General features: G+C 47.2%; 1 protein-coding gene across 1 annotated transcript in view; it reads right to left on the bottom strand.

The window, feature by feature from the left end:
- Nucleotides 1-26253, bottom strand: part of SCN11A (sodium voltage-gated channel alpha subunit 11) — an 88545-nt gene that overhangs the window by 47768 nt on the left and 14524 nt on the right. Inside the window, exons 5-14 of the mRNA XM_075555583.1 lie at nt 23984-24078; nt 20874-21053; nt 19631-19697; nt 14045-14186; nt 12669-12866; nt 11607-11777; nt 8749-8878; nt 7726-7964; nt 7023-7190; nt 2320-2679 (exon numbers count right to left, since the gene is read on the bottom strand). Of these exons, the coding sequence (XP_075411698.1) occupies nt 2320-2679; nt 7023-7190; nt 7726-7964; nt 8749-8878; nt 11607-11777; nt 12669-12866; nt 14045-14186; nt 19631-19697; nt 20874-21053; nt 23984-24078 (1750 nt within the window). The remainder of the gene's footprint in view (nt 1-2319; nt 2680-7022; nt 7191-7725; nt 7965-8748; nt 8879-11606; nt 11778-12668; nt 12867-14044; nt 14187-19630; nt 19698-20873; nt 21054-23983; nt 24079-26253) is intronic.

Below are 26253 nucleotides of genomic sequence, written 5' to 3'. Positions count from 1 at the left end.
GGATTTAGGGCTCCCCCTAATCTGGTCCGACCTCATCTTAGCTTGATTACCTGGTCCATAGACCCTATCTCCACACCATGTTACATTGATGAAGTTGAGAGTCTCACACAACTTTGGCGAAGACGTCATTCCGTCCATAGCCATAGCCACCACTGATTAGGTACTTCAGGACCAGGATGAGCTTGCTGGGAGAGGGGCTCTGAGTTGAGCTGCTAACTGGCAAGGCCAGCAGTCGGAAACCACCAGCTGCTCGGTGGGAGAAAGAAGGCTTCTACTCCTGCGAAGAGTTAGTCTCCACAACTGACAGGGGCAGTTCCCCCTTGTCTGACTGCATCACGATGAGTCAAAACTGACTTGATGGCAGTGAGCTGGTTTTTAGGATAAAGCAAAGGAGTTCCAGTTAGAGCGGGTTATGAGTTGGGCTGCTAACCACATCACAAGGTCCGCGGTTCAAACCCACCAGCCATTCCACGGGAGAAAGATGTGGCCTTCTGCTCTATAAAGCGCTACCCTCGAGACTAGGATTGCTTTGAGTCAGACTTGACTGGAAGGCAGGGGGGTGCGGTTGTTTGTTTTTAGGCTAATGTTTGTGTCCTTGGTGCTGCAGACAGTGAATGTGCTTCACTGCTGACCAGAGCTTGGGGGTTCAAGGCCACACAGCGGTGCCTCAGAAAGAAAAAAAAAAAAAACACCTTGTTCTCTAATTCTAGCCAATCAGGCATTGAAAGTCCTAAGGCGCGTGCTTTTATTCTGACGTGAGTGGAGTCACCGTGAGTCCAGGTCAACAAGGGGGACATGGGTCAGAAGGAAGCCATCATGTGTCACTGATAACATGTGCAGAAGAGCTCCAACTTGATTCGGAAGCTTTTGGGTGTCGCCTTTCTTTATGTCCTCACTTGTTATTGTCGTTAAACGCTCTAGCCAAACTCTGTCGTTAAGTCCATTGCAGCTCATAGCAACCCTACGGGCAGTGCAGCTCAGTCCTGTGGATTTACAAGAGTTTATTGCTTTTTTATATTTTAAGTAACCTAAATTGACGTATAATTCACACATACAATTCAATAGCACAATTATATTAAGAAGCGGTGAGCAATCATCAATGCAACCAATTTTAGAACATTTCTTCTTCCTCAGACTCCTTGATTTTCACTCATTGCCCTCCCCCCAACCTTCCCTAGGGAATGATGAATCCAGTTGCTGTCCCTAAGTTTTACCCATCTGAGACTTTAACTCTGTATGGGGGTAGAAAACTTCATCACTGTCCCATGGAGCGATGGTGGTTTCAAACTGCTGACCTTGCAGTTAGCAGTCCTACGTGTAACCACTGCACCACCAGGGCTCCTTGTTGTTGCTGTTAGGTGCTGCTGAGTTAGCTTTGATTCACAATAACTCCGTGTACAACAATGCAAAACACGGTCTGGTGACACGCCATCCTCATCATCACTGGTCGTCATCGAATTAAAAACAAGCAAACAAAAACCTGTTGCCATCTAGTGATTCTGGCTCATGAAGACCCCCTAATGTCACATAGCAGCCATTGGCTGTGATAGTTACCAGAACAGATCACCCCGCCTTTCTTCTGAGGAGATTCTGGGTAGGTTTGAACTTGTCAAGAGTAAATGCTTCGTGTCACCCAGACACCTGATTAAACTCAACTCGCTGCCGTCGCGTTGATGCTAACCCGTAGCGATCCTACAGGACAGGGTAGAACTGCCTTTGTGGGTTCCCAAGGCTGGCACTCTATGGGACTAGACAGGCCCGTCTATCTCCCACAGAGCAGCTGGTAGTCTCAAACTACTGACCTTTCGGATAACAACCCAACACCTACTCCACTCCACCCCAGAGCATCTATGGACCTGTTACCCTCTGTGTAAGTATCTGTGCTTCCAACAAAGACCCACACTCAAGCCAATTTACACAATCTATATGGGGGGGGGGGGTTTGAAACCAAGACAGGAGCTCCATGATGACATGAAGACAAGGGTCCAGAAGCCCCTGCCATAGCCCATCCCTGGCAAAGAGAACATGATCATCTTATAAGAGCCATCTGGAGTGGGATGCATATTGGGGCATTGGCCACGGGGATCACGATGCCACAAGGAGGATGTGTCTCAAGTTTGTTTTACTTCCTCAAACCAAATGCAAATGGAGATTTTAGATCATTATTTGGGCATTACATTTTTAGTTAATGATTTTTTATTCTTCAAGTGCTACAAAAGAAGTCCATGCTTTTATTCTCTATATATATATATATACATATATATGTGTATATATATGAATATGCATACATATATGTTTTTAAAAATCCAAGATACTCACCACAAGTTTTCCTATCACCATGATCAATAGAAAAATAACGATGCACAGGTAGTTGTCAGTTGCTTGCAAACATTCCCACATGTTGTCGATCCATTCCCCACAGAGAATTCGGAACACCACCAGGAAGGAATGGTAGAAATCTTCCATGTGCCAGCGTCGGTGACATGAGCTTGTCATGCTACAGTTAGAAATGTTGGCATTGAACTTGGCACCGAACAACTGCATGCCAACTACTGAGAAAATAAAGACAACAATGGCCAGGACTACCGTCAGGTTCCCCAGGGCTCCAAAGGAGTGCCCAATGATCTTAATCAGCGTGTTTAACGTTGGCCAGGATTTGGCTAACTTGAAGACCCTCAGCTGTAAGAACAGACAAAGAAAAAATGGAAGAAAATCCAGTGAAGGACAAATTCCATCTGCCTAGTTATGAAACCCCAACATGTTCCCAAACCAAGCATTTCCAATAAAAAAATCTTTTCAAGTTCAAATCCTTACCCATCACCATCAAGTTGATTTGCATGTAGTGACCCTAAAGGAGAGAGCAGACCTGCCCCTGAAGGTTTCTAAGGCCATATACGTTTACAGAAGAGGAAAGAGTGATCTCTGTCCTGGGGAGTGGCTCGGTTATCATGCCATTGACCTTATGTTAGCAGCCCAATGCATGGCCCAGTACATAACCCCTATACCACCAGGGCTCCCTCATCAACTCCCTAGCAGAGTCTAACACCCAATAAGTGAAAGGTTTTGTTGTGCAAGTGGAAATAATTTATTGTAACTTTTTAAGATGAAAAGGACTTTGGAATCCTGCTGCACATTGAGCATGCCTTGTACAGAAAAAAGGAATGTTGCCGTAATCTGTACAGTAGACCAATAGTCACTAGACCATAGCCCAAGGATGAAACCTAGCCTACTGCCTGTTTTTCTCTTTTGTGTGTGTGTGTGTGTGTGTGTGTGTGTGTGTAGTTTAGAAGATAAGAATGCTTCGTATATCTTGAAATGGTTGAAAACGAATCAAAGGAAGAAGACTATCTCAGGACCCATGAAAAGCACATCGCATTAAAGTTCCAGGGTCCATAAAAACAGAACCGTGGAACCACAACCCCACTGATAATGTTTTCTGTTAGGTTCCTGACTGGCCCAGACAGTTTGTGCTCCACTGTCAGCTTTTAAAGGTTAGAAGTTCGAGCTCACCTCGTGTCCTATGGAAGAAAGGCATGCCATTCTGCGTCTGTAAGGAACGCTATGGGGCAGTTCCACTCTGCAACGCATGGACCTGTCATGGGTTGGGACTTACGTGCTGGCCAAGTGTCTGGCTTTCTTTGGTATGGTGTGTGCACACCATAATGACAGAGCTGAGGGGGTGCACCAGCCACTGTCAGACCTGTAAAACTGAACACATTTCTCTGGGCCTTCGCAGGAAAGGTTTTCCACACCCTCCATGACACGACCCAGGCCACACGTCTGAATCCAAACTACATAATGTTGATGACAGAAATAGGATGCTTTGTCCCAGGAGAAAGAAGGCCATCTGGATAAGTACAACCTTTCTCTCGGAGAAATGTCCTCCATGGGACTTCACCGGTCTTATAGGAGATGATGTCATGAGAGCAAATCTAACCATCTGTTTCCTGGGTGTTGCTTCTACTAACTGCTGAGAGCAGTGAACAGCTCCTCCCGACAGCACAGACCTGCAGGAGCAGGAACATAGGGACAAAAAGGTGGCAGGCCAGAACAGTGTTTGCCTGAAGAGAAGAACCGCCCTGTTTCTGCAGAGGGAGATGAGTGCAGTCAAGGGGGAAGCTGGGGGTCTCGTCTCTCGAACAGACAAGGCCACAGCATTCTTCACCTTGGAGGCTGCCTGTGAGAAGCTCGAACAACGGCAACGCAAATACAGGCCTGCTTTCCCCAAGGCTAACACAACTTTCATCAAAGCGGAAACGCAGCTGCCGCTAAGTCAACCTCTGCTCACGGGAACCCCGCCTGCGTTTCAGTGGGATCTGCTTTCCTTCTGAAGTCCACCACCAGATTTTTCTGCAGAGGAGTCTCTGGGTGTGTGGGTTTGAACTGCCAACTTCTTGGTGAGTGGTTGCGAGAGGAACCATTTGTCTCACCCTACCATAGTTTGATGTTCTTTTGAGGACTAAGGTGCGCCTGACCCAAGTCAGGGAGTTTTTTTTGTTTTTTTTTTAATCATTTCACTGGGGGCTTGTGGCAGTCACCTAATCTGGTGTCAATTTAAGGATTAAGAGTATAGGGGTGGAGACTAGGCTGTAATCTGGAGATAGCCAATGAGACTTCCATGGGGGCATGGCCTTCTCCTGAGAATTCTGGAAAATCTGGTACTTCCTCCTTGGAGGTAGGAGAGACACCTCTTTCTCTCTGCGACTCCCTGGGAGACATTGCAGAAGACAAGCCCCATGGACGCAACCAGACCTCTTGAGCCGGAGAAGCCACACAGAGACCCCTGCCAGCGCTGACATGCTTACAACACCACTGGACCCAAAGACTTTCTACCCACTGGCTTGTGGTCATCCTGCATTTGGCTTCATTGCATGTGTTTTGTGAGTCTGAAGAGGACTTTATGGATTGGTATAGGACATATGGGCTAATATCAGACATGGCCTTGGACTGGACTGGGTTGGAATGTTTTCTTAATGTACAATTGCTCTTGTATGTAAACCTCTTCCTTATATACATATGATTTGGTTCTCTAGTCTACCCAGACTAACACAGGGCTCATACAGCTCTTGTCACAATCCATTATCATCCATCCACGGTGTCATGCACACTGGTCATCATTCTCAAAACATTTGCTTTCCACTTGAGCCCTTGAGCTCCTCCCCTTTTTTCCCTCCCTCCCTCCCTCCCTCACCCTTGATAATTTCTACATACAATGCCCTCCTATGCATATGAAAGTGGCGCCTTGACTAAGGAAGATCGAAGAAGAACCGATGTCTTTGAATCACGAAGCTGCCGAAGAACATTGACGTACCAAAGCAGTACAAACTGACCGGCCTCCAAAGAAGTGTGATCAGCGTGCTCACTAGAGGTGAGGAGGGGGAGACTTTGTCTCATCTACTGTGCACATATTATCAGGAGAGGCCAGTCCCTGGAGAAAGGCATGAGGCTTGGTGAAGTTCAAGAGAAGTGGGAAAAGAGGAAGGTCCTCGGCCAGTCGACTGGACACAGTGGCTGCCACAACGGACTCGGATGTAAGAACAGGGTGAGAACGAGGTAGATGGGGCAGTGCTTCTTTCTGTGGTACGTGGGCCAGAGCTCTGAGTCTGAGCAACGCAATGGCCTCTCACAACCCCCACAACAACCTACCTCCATAGAGCAGCATCATACTACACACCACTCAGGTACCAAAAAAAATGCATGCCTAGGTACCTGAATCAAGTGTCCTAGGTTCAGAAACGCAATCCATGCTCTCCCTGCCCCTCACCCCAGATCCCACCCAACAAGTAGCTAAATAACTTTTTTTTCCCCAGACAAAGTTTGGCTCGGCGTTGTCCCAGTTCCCCAACCAGGTGTGACTCCTCTGTCACTCTCTCTCCACACCTCTCCCGGGGTCCATCACACTTTGGTTGGCCTCATGCTCATTCCCGGCCCTGTCTTCTCCCACCCCCCAGCAACACACCCACTAAAGATAGTCCTTCCCTCACCTCTGTGCCTTCTTCCATGCCAGCCCACGCTGAGGCCTCCCAAAGGCTGACAGGGTGCCTTCCACCTAGTGCCACGGAAGCCATATGGCCCAGCAAGCTGTGGGGAGATGTCCCCCGCTGGCAGTGGCCTGACCCACTCCTGGAGTCTGTGATCTTCACCAACTGTGCTGAGCTCAGAGATGAGACCACCTGGCAGGAAGACCCTTGTCGTGACCCTGAGGTTCACAACTTTGGCTCCAGTGGCCTTGAGGGTGATCCTTGCATGGGGTGAAGGAGAGCACCCCAGACGAAGGCTCCCTTGGGCTTTCCAGTGTCATTAAAGAACTGAGTGGCCACAGTGAGGTGGTTTGGGGTTCTGGAGATGGACACAAGTTCGAGATGGCCATTCGTCCCACGCCAGACTCCTGTCTACAGGAGCAGCTACATCACACACTAAAATAAGAAAGGCTCCTACCCAGTCAGGATGCAGTAAACACTGACAAAACACACAACTTTCCTGTAGTTCTTGAATGCTTCCTCCCTCCACTATCATGAACCCAATTCTACCTTACAAATCCAGCTAGACCAGAGCATGTACACTGGTACAGATAATAGCTCGCAACACAGGGAACCCAGGACAGATAAACCCCTCAGGACCAATAATGAGAGTGTTGATAACAGGAGGAAAAGGGGAAGGTGTGGGGAGAAAGGGGGAACCAATCACAATGATCTACCTACAACCCCCTCCCTGGGCGATGGACAACAGAAAAGTGGGTGAAGGGAGACCATGGTTAGTGTAAGACATGAAAAATTAAAATAATTTATAAATTATCAAGGGTTCATGAGGGAGGGAGGCAGGGTGGGTGAGGGATGGGGCAAAAATGAAGAGCTGATACCAAGGGCTCAAGTAGAAAGAAAATGTTTTGAAAATGATGATGGCAATCTATGCATAAATGTGCTTGACCCGATGGATGGATGGATGGATGGATGGATGGTGACAAGAGCTAGGGAAGCCACCAATAAAATGATTTCTTTTAATTTAAAAAGAAAGGCTCTTACCACTCTGAAGGAACGGAAAAAGGGCCATTTGGTGGCGGTCATCACATCGGCAAAACTCAGAATCGCCACAACACAGTCAAACACATTCCAGTGGCGTTGGAAGTAGTAGTAGGGATCCAGTGCCAAGATTTTCAGGCACATCTCTGCGATGAAAATGCCCGTGAACACCTAGGGTGGGGCAAAGGCAGCGTGAGTTGAGGAAGCTGAGGCCCTCTGGAGAAATGCTCTTGAGAGTGGCCTGCAGGCATTCCAGTGGTCTCAGAGGGAGACAGTCTCTATACCAGCGGTTCTCAACCTGTGGTTCGCGACCCCTTTGAGGGTCAAATAACCCTTTCACAGGGGTCATCCAATTCATCACAGTAGTAAAATGACAGTGATGAAGTGGCAATGAAAATAATTTTATGGTTTGGGGGGTCACCACAACATGAAGAACTGTATTCAAGGTTCGCGGCATGAGGAAGTTGAGAACCACTGCCTTAGAGGATCAACACAGTGTCCAGACAGCTTGTCAGCATGGTCTTGCCACCCAAAGAGGGCAAGGAATTGGGTGAAAATAAAATCACAGGTCACTTTCTCCTTCTACTCCACTCAAGAGGGTGTGAGACCTAGGTTAGGCCAGGACACTAACGCCATGTGTCGATTGGAAAAGACTCATCATTCACATCTTGAACTATGCTTCCTGTGTTCAAAGTCCTAGACTTACCTGATTCCCATTATTCAACATGTTCTCAAAGTGTGGATCCATTTTGTTGTGCTCCATGGCCAGGAAGATGGTGTTGACGATGATGCAGATGGTGATGGCTAGTTCTGTAAAGGGGTCAGTCATCACAGTTTTCAACAGCTTCTTCACGCGTATCCACTGGGGGCTGCAATTCCATATCAGGTATTTTGATGCCAGGTTTTCCCCACATGGGAGGCAAGGCTCCTGTGACTTTTCTTGTTCTAGAGATGGACAATGAAAGAGTACTTGAGAGTGTACCTCTTGACCCATTCTAGCTGCTGTTTTCCCGAGTGCTTTTCTACCTCCCGCTCCCCCAGCATCGCTTGTTTTACGAGAGGACCCATCCTATCAAAGAGCAGGGACTTGTGCTGCCCAGATGATTTCCCCACCCATCGCAGCACAGAAGAGAGAGTTTCCCACATGTAACTATCATGCGACGGTCAGATAAATAACATCCTTACATTTTTAGTGAGCATCTCAGAGCTGGGTTTTGCTACTGAAAATGCAGATTAGGAAGTCAAGGAATCCACTCAACCCAACGTTGCAGTGTCCTGAGTTTGGCCCCTAAACACCAAACCTTTAGGTGAACCCCTGTTGCACGCTGTGAATCCAGCTGATCAGATGTAGTAAGAACTTCACAGTTCTTGCCAGATGACTGACTTTAATTTTGATTGACATCTGCCACCCTCTGGAAAGTTCTAGATCTTCTATAACAACCTTGAAATGGCCTATGACAGCCTGGAAAGGGCACAAGGGCCTGTGCTCACAGTCCCAATCGCCTGGTGTCTGGCCAGTTCTCTCCACGACCCAAGTGTGTGGCTCAACATAGACTCACCCACAGGAAAGGCCACTCTACCAAGTCTTTTTGTTTAATCCATTCTGAGGAGGCATGGGAAGCCAGACTTTGCAGGAAGTTTGAGCGGATGGATTCCAAAAAGGTCCCTTTTGTAGAGGGATTATGGGGAGACTGGTGAGCGGCTGTACGGACGCTGAAATTTGGCTTACCATGCATGGTGATGGTGAGAATGCTCACAGCGCTCAGAGCCCTCTGTCTTTGAAAGGGGTCACTGTGCTCGTCGAAGGGGTCCACTGACAGATTCTGGGAGAGCCGTTTGGTTTGCTCTAGGAGGTGTGGCTGTAAAACAAAACATGGCAGGCTGCCCAGGGGCAAGGGCTGCCTCCCCCTCGCAACTTCACAATCTGCTTTTGTGTGCTCAATGGAATAGGAGGCTCGGGGCTCTGTACATGTCAGCACACTTCATCTCCACAGAATGCCACAAGCTCGACTTTCTTATTTTGTATTCAGTAGATTAGAGAAATATGGTTCGCTGGTCTTATTTCTCATGTATCTGCATCCCTGAAGTCCCAGGAGGGACATATGGGTTGCACTTGACCACTAACTGAGAGGCTAGAGGTTCGAATCCAACCAGAGGCATCACAGAAGAAAGTCCTGTCGAAGCGGTGACCTACCTCCATAAAGACAAGCAAGAATATTTTTTTAAAAATGTTGAAAAGACAAGCTAGAACACCCCATGGAGTAGTTTGACTCAGTAACACATCTGACACCATGAGTAGGAATCCACTCAACAACAATGGGTTCAATTTTTCTTTTCTGCCCATAGAAATCGTATTCCCTTTGTCCATTATATCCATTGTTAACAAAGAGACAACGTGAAAATGAATTTTTTTTACCAAAAACAAAGAATAAATAAGCCACCGCTTAATATAGGAACACAACCGACCAAACAAAACTAACCGAACCAACCATACTGCCAACAAGTTGATTCAGATTCACAGTGACCCTACAGGGCAAAGTAGAATGGACCCTGTCGGTGGCTGAGACTATAACTTTCTACAGGAGTAGAAAACCCCACCTTTCTCCTGCCAAGAGGCTGGTGGTTTCAAACTCCTGACCTTAAGGTTAGCAGCCACAGGGAACCTACTATTCTGCCACCACTAATCTACTTTCTGTCACTATGGATCTATTTGCCTACTCTAAATTTAGAAAGATGGATTGGAGTCAGATAGCAAAGTGACAGCCTAAATAGATTTAAAAAACAGTAACTATAAAGAGCACTCAAAATAAATGCCACAAAATCTATATGCTAACCCTCAAGCGTTTCCTCAGGTCTGTCCAATGGCTTATTGATCCTGATGGAAACGAATGGGCACAAACCTCCAGCTATCCAGAAAACTCAGGTGTCTATAATGGGGCTTTCTCCAAAGGTTCTCACCAGCCAGGGCCCAGAGGGAATGATCCTTCGGTGATAAGCTAATCTGAACGCAGCCTCGGTGATAAGCTAATCTGAACGCAGCCTCTAGGCTTTCCATAGCCAGTCCCTGTTCCCGTGAAAGGGAAATGACATTTGTATGTTAGATGTCTAACACTTCACTCATTGTTTGTGGAGCAAAGAGAAACTTGAAAGATACTTCTATGTCTGATCTCTTAAATACGCTGTTAGGTGACGTCAAGAAATCTCCAAACCCTGAGATCTCTCCTAACACTGTGGTCGCCCTCTGCCCCCACCCCCATCCTCTGGCATGCATGTGTCTTCTGCCCATTCCGTGTCCTCAGAGTGCCTCCAGCCACCCTCACCAGGCCTCTTTCTTCCATATTGTCCTTGCTTCTGACTTCTTTCTTCACAATTCAAACCTGTCTCAACACTTGCCACCTTAATGGTAATAATACCCAGGTGGTACACATTGTTGACACCCTCATAAGATGGTTGGCTATAAACCAAAAGGTTTCAGGTTCAAATCTACCTAGAAGCATCTCAGGAGTAAGACCTGAATAATCCCTACAATTAAAAAACTAGTCATTGAAAACCCTGTGAAACCCTCATTCTCTCTCTCTCTCTCTCTCTCTCTCTCTCACACACACACACACACACACACACACACACAGTTACCATGAGTCAGAATCAACATCCCATCAACTGGTTTCCCTGCCCCTCAGAAACAAATGAAAAGAGTTTTATTTATACATATTCAACTGTCTACTCAATATCCCTGCATGGATTCCCAGGAAATCTTACTTGGTAGCATATGTCAATCAGAACTGCCTCATCTCCCAAAATATGTTCCCTTCCTGTTACCAAAAAACAACCCTGCACCGGATCAGCTGAGCTAAACCTCTGTTGTTAGTTGGTGAGTCCAGACGGCCAGGTAGTGAGTCCAGGCATCCAGAGCAGAGCTGCTTCTGAGAGTTGTCAAGGCTGTAATCTTGTAGAAGCAGACCATCTGAGCAGTGTCTGGGTGGGCTGGAACCTCCAACCTTTTGAATAGTCACCAAGGGCTTAACCATTTATGCCACCCAAGGACTCCATGCCTTAAACCTGCATTACCTTCACCCTCTTCGCCTTCTATAGAGAAGAGGTCTTGATGGCACGCAGGGTTGCGCATTGGGCTAACTGTAAGGTCAGCGGTTCAAAACCACCATGTGCCCCAAGGAAAAAAAGGGAGGCTTTCTACTCCCACAAAGATGTACAGGCTCAGGAACCCCCAGGGGCAGGTCTGCTCCATCCTATTGAGAGGAGTCAAAATCGACTCAGTGGCCATGAGCGTGAGACCTTCATAGAAGACCCCGTCCTCTGTGGGTTTCTCTTCATCCCCACTGCCCTGAACCTCACTGAAATCATTACCACACCCCATGGAGATGATTGCGAAACCCTCTAACATGATTGCTTCCGTTCTCATCCTCCTCCAGTCCTGCCTCTTCAGTGCATCCTCCAGGCTGACGCTAAATCTGGTCCCGTCACTCTCTGGCTGAAGGACACGTCGATGCTGCTTCCTCCTTGCCCTGGTGATTACCCGTTTAATAACCAGCTAGCTTGTCTGGGGCAAACTCTTAGACAGAGGCTTACCTTTTTCTTGGATTCTTCATCTGAATCAGATCCCGAAGGCTGGTCGTTTCTAGACTTTTTCATAAAGGAATTCCTTTTTTTGCTACCAAAGAATTTCCTCTTCTTTGGAGAAAAAGAGGAGACTTCCAGGGACGTCAGCGAACTTCTGTCAATTCCCATGGCAACCAGAGCCTTAGAAGGTAAACAAAAACCAATTGGTGACTAGGTGAGGCCTGCCCCTAAAATGCTGCCACCACCCTGGCCTTGGCGAGCATGGCGTCCTCTCTCTGGTGGCATCATCGCGCCATGTAGATGGCTTGTCATGCAATGTGAAACATGCTGACTTTGGCATTATTAATCCGAGGGTAGGGACCTGTCCCCTTGTTGGCTGTCGTCGTTCTCGTGGAGATTGTGGTCCTCGAAAGTAGTAGGGACACTATCCCACCTCCGAGCCACTGGCACAGCTATGTCCCAGGCCCTCAGTTCAAGGTTTGTCTGAAGAACGAGGGAACAAATCCCTATGGGGAACAGAAAGGACGATGAAGCGGAGTCCCTGCTCTGAAGATCTGACCATTGAGTTAGGAAAATGTACAGAGATGGGGGCGGGGGTGGGGTGGGTAGCGGGCATTAGAACGCCCTGCAAGTAGAGTACCCATTGCAGGAAGGGAAAGACCGTCCAAGATTGCCATCTCTAGAGCCCACGTGATTGCTTCCCCAAACCCGCCCGCACACAGATCCAGAACACACACACCCCTGGTTTCCACCAAGCTGAGCGGAGCCTGGACTCAGATGCAGAAGCAAGATTCTCCTCTCACCAGGGACTGGATTCGAAGGCTCAGGCTTCCCCATGTCAAAGAAGAGAATCAAGCCCAAGCGTTTCCTGTTCCCCAGAGTCCTGTGCCTAGACCCCTTGGGGAAACACGGTGGCACAGCCAGCCTGCTAGCGATTTAAGTTCTCAGACAAGCACCCATAGAGAAAGCTCTTGGAGCCAGCCTTCAGCAGCAGCCATGAGCCCAGAGGTCCCACGGCCTCTGAGGTCAACCTCCGAGCAGCCTCCACTGTCTTACCCCAGCAGTGCCTACCTCCTTCTCCTCCTTTAACAGTTGCTGGGCCTCCTGGAACATCTTCTCCTTGGCCTCCGTCTCAGCAGCAACATTCCTGTTCTGCTCCTCATAAGCCATGGTGACGACGGCCAGGGTTAAGTTCACCAGGTAGAACGAGCCCAGGAAGATGACCACCACGAAAAAGAAGACCGAGTAGAACCCGGTGGTGTGCAGGGTCTGCAAGGAAGAGGCCTGACCATCATCCGGGCACAGATGACACAGCAGCTAGAGATTGCTCTTCCCCCGAGTTCTGGATCTCTCTGTGGGACAACCCCCAGCTGTGACGGAAAGGTTGCTCTGCCACTCCCAGCAGTGCCTGTAGCCTCCACAGTCACTCAGGTCTCCTGGTACCCACTCAGTAAGGAGACACCCTCTCTGGTCCACATGGAAGTCTTATACCTCGTACTACTTTCTCCAGTATCTTCACATTAAAAAAATTTTTTTTAAAGATAGAGGGGCAGCAAAGTTTTAAGAACACGGAAGCTCTGATGGTGGGACTCCAGGCAAAAGGGAATCGAGAGAGAAGCATTCTTTCTATAAAGATAGACTGTTGGTGTTTCCCACTTTGCTCCCAGAGAGCCCATTGGCCAATTTCTCGGGGTCTCTAACAGCACTTCCAAAGCAGAATCCAATAGTACAACTATGGGGTGGGGCTGATGGACAGACGGTCCATGTCTGAAGTTCTCCCGTGCTGTCGTGGCAGAAACACCACAAGTGGGTGACTTAACCAAAGGAACATCATTGTTTTATTGTTTCGGAGACTGGAAGTCTGGATTCAAGACTCTGGCGCTGGGAATGACTTCCTCGCTCTGTGTGGGGAAGGTCCTAGTCCCTTTTCTGTTACTGTCCCTCTGTCCCTTGGGAAAGGAGCCTGGGTGGCATAGTGGTGACACATTGGCTGCTAACTGCAAGGACAGCAGTTCGAAACCACCAGACTGACCTCGGGAGAAAGACAGAGCTCTTTACTCCTGTAAAGAGTTACAGTCTTGGAAATTCACAAGGGCAGTTCTACTCTGTCCTAGAGGGTCTCCAAGAGTTAGGGCGGAGCGGGGGGTGGGATCAGGTTCCTATCTTCCCCCTTCTCTTCTTGCTTTCTCACTTCTGCACCTAACCTGCTCTTTTTTTATACTCATATCTCAAAAGTCATTGGCTAAAATGTAGCCACTAAATGATACGACCTCCTTAGCATAACGAAGAAAACCCTATTCTCAAATGGATCACATTTCCAGGTGGGATATACAAAAACATGTATTTGTGGGGAACAGAATTCAACTCATAAAGAAAGCAGGTGACACATAAACAACAGCAGCAAGAAGATAGGTCACAGAGAACAAAGAGACAGGTGAGTGGATAACCTGTTGATAAAGCCTCTCCCAGGAATCTTGGGTCATCAGCCGGAACATGGCAAGTAGAGACGAAGCAAAGTTGTCGAAATTTGTATAATTATAGTCAGGATTGTGCTTGGTGTGTTTGCATGTAAATTGTTCCGAGCAGGAGCTAGATATTGGGAAAAAGAAGCCAGAATAAGAATTATTTTTCTCCACAGCCCGGCTTCCCTTTTGTTCTTCAAAGGGTCCTGGGCTCATTCAACAGAACCCTTAAGAAAGGAGAGTGTTTAAAGCAGCACTTCACCCCTGCCCTCCCCATCTACCAAGTCTTCCAGCCCAACCCTTAGAGTGGGCTCTCTCTCAAAGACTCTTTTTCAAAGACTGATTGATTGATAAACTCATACTAATAGATCGAATGGGAACGGTGGACACAGGGATTGCAACAATGGGCTCACACACAACCATTGTGAGGCTGGAGTAGGACCGGGCAGTGTTTCTTCCTGTTCTGCATAGGGCTGCCGTGGATCAGCACTAACCCAACAGCGCCTAGTAATAGCACCTTGAAGAATTCAGTGCCATTGCTTTCTGGACAATGAGTGTAGCAACAAAAGGAAAACAGTGCATAGTAAGTCTCTCTCATTCGCTCCCCCGCTAGGTCTGCATCCTAGGGTCAACATGTTAACAGCGATGCTTGTTAATTTCTAGATGTCATCCATGAATAAGGAAGCTTATATGTAAATACATATTTCTTGTCATGCAAATGGGGGTCATCCCTGGCTTTTTTCATGGAGCACTCTAACATGAAGCTCCTTCTGTATCAGCCCGATGGGAGAGACTCTTTCCTTTTGTGATTTCCAGTCCTATGATTCAGTGAGTGGGTTGGCTGATGATAAATATTTATGTTTCCCTTGATAACAGTCTTTTGCTCTTACAAACACCTGGACACTGACTATCTTTGCACTGGTCTACACTCCTAACACCGCGGCACATGTTGGCCAGTCGATTTATAGGCTATTGTAAGGGCATGTGCTTTAGTGATTGCTAAATACATATTCTTTTTTATACAAGTAGATGCAGATAAATCATTTTAAAATATCACATGGCCCCAAATGACCTCCAATGAAAACCAACCTTCCCAGAGTCACTTGTCTAAAGGATCTTTAAAAAAAAAAAAAAAAAAAACCTCAAAGCAAGTGGCTGTCAAGCTGAGCTCAAAGCACAGTGACATTGGTGTTTCAGAGTACAGTGACACGCCATAGAGTTGTCAAGAAGTAGAATGCCAGGCCTTTGCCCCAAGGTGCTGGTGGGTACGTTTGAACAGTTAGAAATCAAGCATTTGATGCAAATGATGGGGTTGGACAGGAGACTCAAAGTCCATCTGTAGGCAATTGGACACTCCCTCACAGCGGGGTCACAAGGAAGAAAGGAGTCGGCCAGGGTGCAGAATAGCACCGATAGAACAAACAACACTCCTCTATTAACTACAGTCTAGTTCTTCCGTGTTTCCTCCCCACCACCTCCCCCACCCCACTCCCATGACCCCAGTTCTACCTTACAAATCCAGTACAGTGTACTGGAGCATGTACACTGGTACAGATAAGAGCTCCAGACACACAGAAGGCTGAACAGATAACCCCTCAGGAACAGTAATGGGAGTAGCGATACCATGAGGGTATGGGGCAGGTGGGAGAAATGGAGACCCAACTACAATGATCGACATATAAAAGTCCCCCACCCCAGGGGGACGAACAACAGAAACGTGGGCGAAGAGAGACAGTGGAAGGTGTAAGATATAAAAATAATAATAATTAATCAGGGGTCCCTGAGGGTGGGAGGGTGGGAGAGGGAAGGGAAAAGAGGAGCTGATACCAAGGGCCCAAGCAGAAAGGAAATGTTTTGAAATGATGATGGCAACCTATGTACAAATGTGTTTGATACAAGGGATGTATGGATTGTTAGAAGAGATGTAGGAGCCCCCCAATAAAATGTTTAGTCATAAGAATTTAAAAAGAAATCAAGCATCTAGCCATTTGTGCCACTCGTGGATGCTAAGCAACATCTCCAAGCTCCAAGTTCATTGGCATGGGGTCCATTGGGACTCACAGCAGCCTTATGGGGCAGAACAGATCTGTCTCTCTGGGTTTCCCAGACTCTCACTCTTCATGGGCATCCAAAGTCTTGTCTTTCTCTTGGGGGGAAGCCTGTGGTTTCAAACCAACATTTACACCCCCAAAATTCAGCTACATTTATCTCTTTTACTTCCACATTTCTAAATAGGGTTCTTGTGCTCATACCGATATTTGGTTTAACAATGTTGGTCTTTATGGAGTAAGGATACAGTTATTGATTAACAAGTTGGGTCTTCTCTCCCAACACACTTCATCACCATTCAGCCCACTCCAGGTTCTCCATCACTTTGATGGAGAAACACTGTGACGTGTGTTCATGGCTCTCCTGGGTGGGATACATTTTTCTTGGCTCTATCCTGACCCATTCCTCATTTTTCTGCAACACATCATAAAGTAATTTCCTTTAAGAAAATTAGGGAATCTTTAATATCATTATTTGACTTTCCCAGGTGATTTCTATTTTGGCCAGAAATAGAATTCAGGGGTTTGAAAGCTTTTCTCCTCAGAAATAGGAAAGCAAAGGCAGACAGAGGATGGATGTATGGATTGTGATAAGAGTTGTATGAGTCCTCAATAAAATGATTAAAATAAAAAGTTGCAGTCTCAGTCACCCATGGGGGCAGATCTGCCTTGGTCCTAACTGGCTCAATGGCAGTGAGAGTGGGTATGGAGGGTTAGCTTTGCTTTAGGGTAACCAAGCAGGAGGGCAGCCATTAGTGTGCCTTCCCCACCAATCTCAACATGACCCTCTGAAGTCCAGGGTCACTACCCCCCAAGAGCCTGCTGTGGATCAACCACTGTGCTTCTTTTCCCTCGGGACCTGGTTACCATGAAGAAGAGAAGCCTGTGAAGCAGGCTGTGGTAGCTATTGTTCAACACTGCTCAATGTGCCCGAACCTTGGAAGGATATGTCTGTATGAACTCCCAATAGAATGGTTTTGGAAAAAAAATAGAAGAATATTAAGCCTTCCCCTCTCCACTGACTCCAACCCACCCTAACCTCCTCCCTCTGGGTGTTCCTTCTCATCCACATATTTAGGCGATCAAGTCTCTTCCTCCTGCTCCTTCCTCCTCCTCCTCCCATCTTCCCGCATCAGCAAACGATGTCATCTGTTTCTCACACCGGCCACCAACAAAAGAGGGACACATTCTCGTGGGCAATGCTCACATGCCTGCGCGCGCGCGCGCATACACACACATACACACACACACCAACACCCTTCTCCAGTCTACAAAGTCCTTCCTCCCTCCTTTTCCCTTCACAGTCTCTGTCCAGGTTCCTAACTCCCCGCTGAGTGGGCCAAGCCCCCTGCACAATCTCCTGATCCCATCAACCCATTCTCCACGCCGCAGCCAGACACACTCACGACCACCAAGTCCAACTCAAAGGGACCTTTTAAAACACGTCATGGATCCAGGATATCCTCCTGCATCAAAACCTGCCCACATTTCCTATCTCCTCTATGATTGCGATGAAAATTCTGGGCTCGGTGGGTCACTAGGCCCTGTAGGGTCAACGCTAGTCTTCCTGTCTGGCCCTGTCCCCTACATGCCCAACTAGACTTGGCATCTCACCACGCACACCATGCCTCCTGCTTCCAGCTCGTCATCCTGGCCATCTTGCTGAGAGGATTTTCCCAGTTCCCCCACCTACTCAAACTCCTTCTGCATCATTCAGATCTGAGCGGTAAAGTCCCTGGTCACTGAGTCCTTAGGGAAGGGAGCAATGAACAGAAGGTGAAAACCAAGCCTGGTCTCGGAACAGACCAGGGCCAATCTGGGAAGAGGCTCTTGGGTCGACCTTCTTAGACTGCCATACCCTTCTGCATTGCTCAGCTAGGACCAATGTGGAATGCCAAGCGCTAGGTGTTGGTCAGCTAGAGCTTGGGGAGGGCACGTAGACCAAACACTTTGCTCCTGGAGCACAGATTCTGTGAGAAAAGGGCACCTAACAGACCCGCTGGAGACCAGGGCTGCTGGGAGTTTGTGCACAGTCGCCATGCATGCCCCATGTGGGTCAAAGAGGTATATATTGGCAGCTTCTGGGTCTCTCGTTAATATCAATACATCTGTGTCCCATCAAAACCAAGACATTATGCCTTGTGAGTCTGATCTATCCTGAACCTGTGACGTTTTAGATGTGTCCCCTGCTTGTCCGGAAGTATGGTTCTGTCCCTGTTATATGTCTGTTCTCCCCTGTACCACTCATCCGACCCGTCAGCATCTACTTGGCATGTCCTCTCAACAAGAGCCCTGGTGGTGTGTAGGTCAGGCCTCAGCGACGATTCAAGTGGTTGGCAATTGGCACTCAGCAGACAGTCCTCGAGAGGCAGATGGGACAGTCTCATTCTGTACACACCCCAGCCTTGGAAAGCCTAGTCTGTCCGACAAGGTTGCTGTGACTTGTCGCTGACCCGATGGCAATGAGTTCAGTTTCTTTCTTATATCAAGACATCAGTTTCAACAGACAGGTGCTGCCTTGTTCATAACTGCATTTCTTAAGCCTGACACGAACTTGGCACATGGTTAGCTTTCGCTTACTCTTTGTTACTGGGGAATGGACGGAGTCTGTTTCATCAGCGTGCCCAGCACATTAACTAAACTTGAATCTCCGCTGACCTGAATCCCTTTCATGGCCAAGAGCCCTGACATCCCAGAAGAGGGAAGAGTAACCCACAAAACCGCACTGCATTTCATTGCTCTTTGCTTGATTGAGCTTGTTAATTCTTTAATCATTTTATTGGGGGCTCTTACAGCGCTTACAACATCCCACACACCCATTGTATCAAGCATATTTGTGCATACATTGCCATCATCATTTCCAAAACATTTTCTTTCTACTTGAAGCCTTAGTATCAGCTCCCCTTTTTCTCCCCTCCCACCCCCACGAATCCCTGATTGATTATATATCATCATTGTTGTTCCCTGTCTTACACTCTCCGTTGTCTCCCTTCACTCACGTTTCTGTTATCCGTCCCCTTTGCTTTACTGAGTTTTCCGGACATTGCATTGCTTCCACATTGCAGGCTTGAGGGAATTCTGCATTGAGCAAATGTATTGGCACAATGTCCCCAATGTGTGCTCTCGGTGCCTCTGTGTGCCATTTTTGTAAGTCTTGAAATATTTCAGACTCTGTCATCATGCACAATTACTAGCGTTCCCCGAACCATTGCTGTCAAGTCCACGCTGACTCATCGCCATGCGATAGGACAGAGTAGAACAGGACCCAATAGTCATAGAAGCAGACTGCCATGTCTTTCTCCCATGGAGCTGCTTGTGAGGTCAAACTGCAGGCATTTCGGTTAGCAGCCAAGAGCTTCAACACCACCACCAGCCCTTGTTTAGACACTCAAACCAATAAGTAATGCTTGAGGGCGATCGTCATTGCTTCCACAAATCATCAGATAAAAACCGTTTTGTGTTCATTTCTAAGGGCCTGGAAGTGCTCCACTTGAGAGACACCTCGAGAGTATAAACCTCTTACTTGGGATCATTCCAGAGGCTGCACATCCTGTCTTCCGTCGAGCCTTTTTTCTTTTCAATGCACCCCTCTGGGAAAAAGAAAGTCATGCATTCAGACACAAACGCACTGCAGGAAGGAGAGGACACACACGTGACAGATCATGCTTGACCAAAAGGGTTCTACATTCTCTCCTGGGGGCAAAGTCGTTGCTGAAAGCGGAACTTTAAGTCTTCTAGAAGGAGCAAGGGAAAAGGAAACAGGCCGGGGAAGGGAGAGATGAGAGGGAGAGGCAGTGAGCACCACCACCACTGACCTACTCTTTGATAGGTAATGCCCAGCCAGGGACCACCCAGAGAGGGTAGACACACACAGGTGTGGCAATTACATAATCTGCTGTCAACTTGAGACTATTCATAGTGAAGGGGTGGAGTCTAACCTGTCAATCAGGTCGCAGCTTGATGACCTCATTTGGAGGCACTAAGGAGATAAACAGCTCACTGGAGACCAGACACACACCCTCTGCTGGACATTCCTGTTGACAAGCCATGTGGAGCTATGCTGATGGAGCCAGAACCCTGGAGCTGGGGAACCACGTGGAGACCCATGCCAGCACTGAGATTCTTCCACCACCACTGGATCCAAGAGAATTTCTACCCACTGGCCTGTGATCTTCCTGCATTTGGCGTCATTGCATGTTTTGTGTCAGTTTGAAGGGGAATTTATAGACTGGTATCGGATATATGAGCTAATATCAGACTTATGGGTTTGAACTGGCCTGGGCTGGGATGTTTTCTTAATATACAATTACTCTTTGATATAAAGCTCTTTCTTATACACATATGAGTGTCTCCCTGGATTTGTTTCTCTAGTTGACCCGGACTAACACAACAGGTAAAGGTAATGGGAAGTTCACAAATCAACACACACACAAACCAAGTGTAGCCATGTGAGATTTTAGGCTCCAGTGTGGAGAGGGTGGCACATAGAAAATAAGTGATACTTGGAGAGACTACTTGACAAGGAGTACCTGGGACATTGCTGGTTCCGTTTGGCCAGTTTTTGGCATTCAGGAGACTTCTGCAAAACACAGAGCACTAAATGGGAAGACAACAGAGCTGCCCCTATGTGGGTGTGGCTTTGGGCTTTTCCTTCTCCAAGGAAACCCACAGATGACGAGGCCACCCCTTCCTCCCAGGAGACTGTTCTGCCGATCTGCAGAGCATCTGAGTGTGGATAAACAAAGTCAACCCAATGAGGCACTTACCTTTATCTCTAGCAATCGTTTCATTTGTACAGTTCACCCTGACACATCTCTGGTTCAGATTGCCCATGAAAAGCTGCTGACCCACCAGGGCGAAGATACTCAGGCAAAAGAAGGTCAGAATCATTACATCCACAAGCTTCTTCACCGAGCGAATCAAGGCCCCAGCGATGACCTTGAGACCTGAGGAGGATGAGAAGCTGGAGAGACACCACACACTCACCACTACCAACAGACAAGGGGCAAGGGGCAAGGAAGACCAGACAGCCATCAGGCCTAAAATTCTGATGGCCTGCTTTTTCATTCCAACTCTGTGCCTTTGAAGTGGTCATCAAAATGATCAACTACCCCGTGAGACAGTCTTCCCTTCCTTGTGCTCAGAAGAGCCCAAGTGTGTCCTCTCTTCTCCATCTACACTCCACGCCTGGGTAATCTCATCAGGTCTAATGACTCCACATACCTTCCGTAGGCTCATGATGTCTAAATGGATGGCTCCATTCATTCCAGGTTGTCCCCGGGAGCTCTAGACTCATGTTTCCAATTGTCTACTCGGTTACTCCACAGAGGTGTCGAACAGTCACTTCAAATTCAACATGTCCCAAACCAGCTTCGATTCCTTCTCCCCAAACCTGCTCCTTTCTGGGTCTCCCCATCTCAGTTCATCATGACTCAAGCTTGGCAGTCACTCAGGCCAAAAGCCTTGGTGGCATTCTTGGCACCTCTCTTTCGGTTACATCAAAAATATAATTGGGAAATCCTATGCTCTCTACCTTCAAATATGTACCGAATCTGACCGTTTTCCACCAACTCTGCTCCCATCACCTAATCTAAGAGCACTGCCACCTCTTGTTAGGTTGACAACATTGATCTCCTTTGTCAGCTTGATGTTTCTGAAAAGCTGACAACCAAACGAGATTAGATGGGCATGGGATTTGCTTCAGGAAACAACTGTGAAGAATAAGAGGGGAGGAATGGGAGTCCGCAGGGAGAGAATTCGGAGTGCAGGGCAGATCTGACATCTGAGAAAGGAAAGACAGATTGGATGGGAAGAGTCTCAGTCAAGAGTACAGATACAGAAGCATCTCAGTCAACTGTACAGATATAGAAGCATCTCAGTCGACTGTACAGATATAGAAGCATCTCAGTCGACTGTACAGATATAGAAGCATCTCAGTCGACTGTACAGATGTAGAAGCATCTCAGTCGACTGTACAGATATAGAAGCATCTCAGTCGACTGTACAGATGTAGAAGCATCTCAGTCAACTGTACAGATGTAGAAGCATCTCAGTCAACTGTACAGATGTAGAAGCATCTCAGTCGACTGTACAGATGTAGAAGCATCTCAGTCAACTGTACAGATGTAGAAGCATCTCAGTCGACTGTACAGATGTAGAAGCATCTCAGTCAACTGTACAGATGTAGAAGCATCTCAGTCGACTGTACAGATATAGAAGCATCTCAGTCGACTGTACAGATATAGAAGCATCTCAGTCAACTGTACAGATGTAGAAGCATCTCAGTCAACTGTACAGATGTAGAAGCATCTCAGTCGACTGTACAGATATAGAAGCATCTCAGTCGACTGTACAGATGTAGAAGCATCTCAGTCAACTGTACAGATGTAGAAGCATCTCAGTCGACTGTACAGATATAGAAGCATCTCAGTCGACTGTACAGATGTAGAAGCATCTCAGTCGACTGTACAGATATAGAAGCATCTCAGTCGACTGTACAGATATAGAAGCATCTCAGTCGACTGTACAGATGTAGAAGCATCTCAGTCAACTGTACAGATGTAGAAGCATCTCAGTCGACTGTACAGATATAGAAGCATCTCAGTCGACTGTACAGATATAGAAGCATCTCAGTCGACTGTACAGATGTAGAAGCATCTCAGTCGACTGTACAGATATAGAAGCATCTCAGTCGACTGTACAGATGTAGAAGCATCTCAGTCGACTGTACAGATGTAGAAGCATCTCAGTCGACTGTACAGATGTAGAAGCATCTCAGTCGACTGTACAGATGTAGAAACATCTCAGTCGACTGTACAGATATAGAAGCATCTCCATCGGGTATAGAGAGCCTCTGAAGCACAGTTCTCCATTAGAAGAATCGAGCAGGAATGGGTTTGCACATGGCCTTGCCATGATGGACTGAGGTGGAGCCATCAGTGTACTAGGCCCTCCACAGCAGGAGGTCTGAGCAGATCATTTCCTCAGCAGCCACCATGCCTCCTACTTGACCTTCCTGCTTCCACACTTACTACAACCAGGTATCCATCCCACTGCCGGACCCAGCTTCCTTTTTCTGTTTAACTTGTGGTTTTTCTATTAGTAGTAGTTGTAGTAGTTGGGATTGCATGAATAAATCATTTCAAAGTTCAGTCACATCAAGTAGAACGTACAATTGCTACCACGATCAGTTTCCAAACATTCTTTTTCTGCACGGACTCTTTGACATCAGCTTTTCAAAGCTTGCGTCAGGTCAGGTAGCGTCCAATCTCTTGCATGGATATCATTTCTCTTGTGGTCAAGCCCAAATTCTCCCATTCCTGCAAGGCTCCCTTTGAGCTGTTTAATGTTACCACTACCACCTGGCATGTCACCGCCTCTGCTTCAGCATCCTCTCTATTCCTCAGTCTTTTCCCTACCTGTTTCCATTGCCCAGAATAGTCTTTGTCATATGTTGACACGTGCCTCCCCCTCCATGACCATTTCATTCTATTTAGAAGTACAACCATGTATCCCCAGCCCCTGGGACTTACAATACCCCATATGCTACTTATTTTCCTTTTCTATTGAAAATATCACTTTCTAGCATACAACATAATTTACATATTTATTATAGCTGGTGATGAAGGTCTGTCTTCCCATCCCTCTCCTGGAAGGTAAACTCCATGAGGACAGGATCCTGTGCACTGATCTATCCCAAGTGGGTGGCCAGCACAATGCCTAGACATATTAGGTGCTCAATAAATATTCATTGACAAGTCAAAGAAAGGAGAAAAGCAGAGTGTTTTTGGCTTAGGTGACGATATCTTGAACAACTGACATATGAAAAGATGTTCTTTCCAGTCATGAGCTAGTGTTGAGAGCTACTGGGACTTACCTGAAACCACTGAAATTGCTTTCAAAGCTCTGAACACCCGAAAGGTCCGCAAGGAGGACAAGCTGATGTTGGTTTTTGGGCAATAGGACACAAACCTGCAAGACAGAGCACAGGGACAGCTGAGGCCTGCTCAGTCCCGCAGCTGCCTCACACATCTCCACAGAGGGCACCAGGGAGGTCCTGAAGCCTGGGACCATCAAGGCAACACCCCACCTCACCTTCCCCGGCTCACCTGAACCTCAGGACCTGGCAATGTCCTCACTGTGTGATGGATCGCATAGGAACCTGCTCTTGGCTCATCCTTAGATGAGAAGTTCGTGAAACACTCCAGACTGTGTGCTCATCCATGGACCCCAGGCATCAACCCAAACATTACTGACTCGTGACCATGCTCCCAGCATCGATGTGCCTCTCTCTCCATGGTCACTAGGCAGCTCAGCCCAGAAGTGATCTCAGCTCAGAGCCTGCTCCCTTGCCATCTCAACAAGAGCACCCAGCCACGGAACCTCAGGTGCAAAACTCAGAAATTAATAGCACCTACCCCAGAGAGAGCTTTCGTGAATACTAAATAGGAAAACATGTATGCAGAGAGTTTAAGACAATGTCTGCCCCACATCTCGTCGCGTTAGGTTTACTTTTCTTGCACAGGTAGCTGGACTATTACGCATGCTCGTCCTTCTTTCCAGAACTCTCTTCTCCCCTCTCTCATGCTGACTGTCTCATCATTCAGATGCCAAATGGGTGCCCCTTCTTCAGGGAAAGCTTCAGTCCTTACCTCACACCATAGCCAATCATTGAGCCCAAACAGACCATGGTTTTGAACAGAAGAGACAAAAGTAGAAAACTTCCAGAAGAAAACGTGAGAGAAACTCTTTGCAGCCTTGCAGTAACCAAAGACTTTTTGACTCTGACTCCTCATACTTATTCTGACAGCTGAATCCGTACGCATCTCCTATCTTAGCTCTCGCCACGTGCTGCAGTCTGCAGGAGAAATCTACCAGGTCTTTCTCCTCCGACCACTGGGCAGGTTCAAACTACCAGCCTTTTGTTGTGGAACCAAGTGCTCAATTGTTGTGCCACCAGGTCACTATGAGTCAGAATCAACTCAGCAGAAGGGTCATGTTATACAGTCAACGTAAAACTCAATCAACCTCACTCTCATCGGGTCAGTTTTTACTCAGTGACAGTTGGTATGAGCAGACAGGCTGTTTTCTCCCTTGGGTTGGCTCGTGAGTTCAACAGATGACCCTTTGGTTAGTTACCCAATTCCAACCCCAAATTGCCACCAGGGTCCTTAATAACCAGGGCATATCGTAATGGTCATTAACCATTTATCTTCCTCTCTGGGCTGTGAGCTTTAGAAGGATGTTATAGATTGAATTGTGTTCTCCAAATTATGTAGAAATCCTAACCCCTATGCCTACAAATAAAGAGCCCTAGTGGCACTGTCAGGTAAGCATTAAACTGTGCTGTTTTCAGAGGCAGAAGTTCACCCCCATCTGCCGTCCCCTTGGGAGGATGAAGTTATCCTTCTCTTGTAAAGATTTACAGCCTTGGAAATTCTCTATAAGGTAGCTATGAATGGAAATCAACTCAATGATACTGGATTTTTTTTTCTTTTTGGTACCTATAAATAAGGGTTCCCTAGTGGTGCAATGGGTTAAGAGCTAGGCTGCAAACCACAAGGTCAACTGTTCAAACCCACCAGGCCTTCCAAAGATGAAAGTGATCTCCTTCCATAAAGATTTGGTCTCAGAAATCCTAAAGAGCATTTCTATGGCATTAATATGAGTCAGAATCAACTCCATGCTAGTTGAGTACCCTGTTTAGTAATCGGAGATTCTTTGTTATGTTAATTAGCTGATACTAGAGTAAGGTGGGTCCTAACTCTAATGACTTCTGAGTAATAAAATGAGCAAACTAGACACAGAAACGCACACAGGGGCGGAGAGTTACCAAGGAACACTAAAGACTGTCAGCAGCTACTGGATGCTAAAATAGACCAAGAAAAACCTGCCCCAAGAGCCAGGCCCAGAGTGTGGATGGCTAGCATCCAGAACTATGAGGGGGGAAATGCACATTCCGTAAAGCCATTTCTTTGTGGTATTTTTGTTAAAGCAGCAATTGTTACAAGAAAGACGGTAAAAACCACGGCTAGATTTTGCTCTCCTGTGGTCACACGAGAGTTTACAACACGGCAGCATTCAGAGAGGGAATGGCTAGGAGAATGAGAAGGAAAAAGTTGGTCTAGAAATGGATTTGTGCATGAA

Source organism: Tenrec ecaudatus, chromosome 8 (genome assembly GCF_050624435.1).
Source record: "Tenrec ecaudatus isolate mTenEca1 chromosome 8, mTenEca1.hap1, whole genome shotgun sequence".
Taxonomy (NCBI): domain Eukaryota; kingdom Metazoa; phylum Chordata; class Mammalia; order Afrosoricida; family Tenrecidae; genus Tenrec; species Tenrec ecaudatus.
This window is presented reverse-complemented; position numbering and strand designations above follow the sequence as displayed.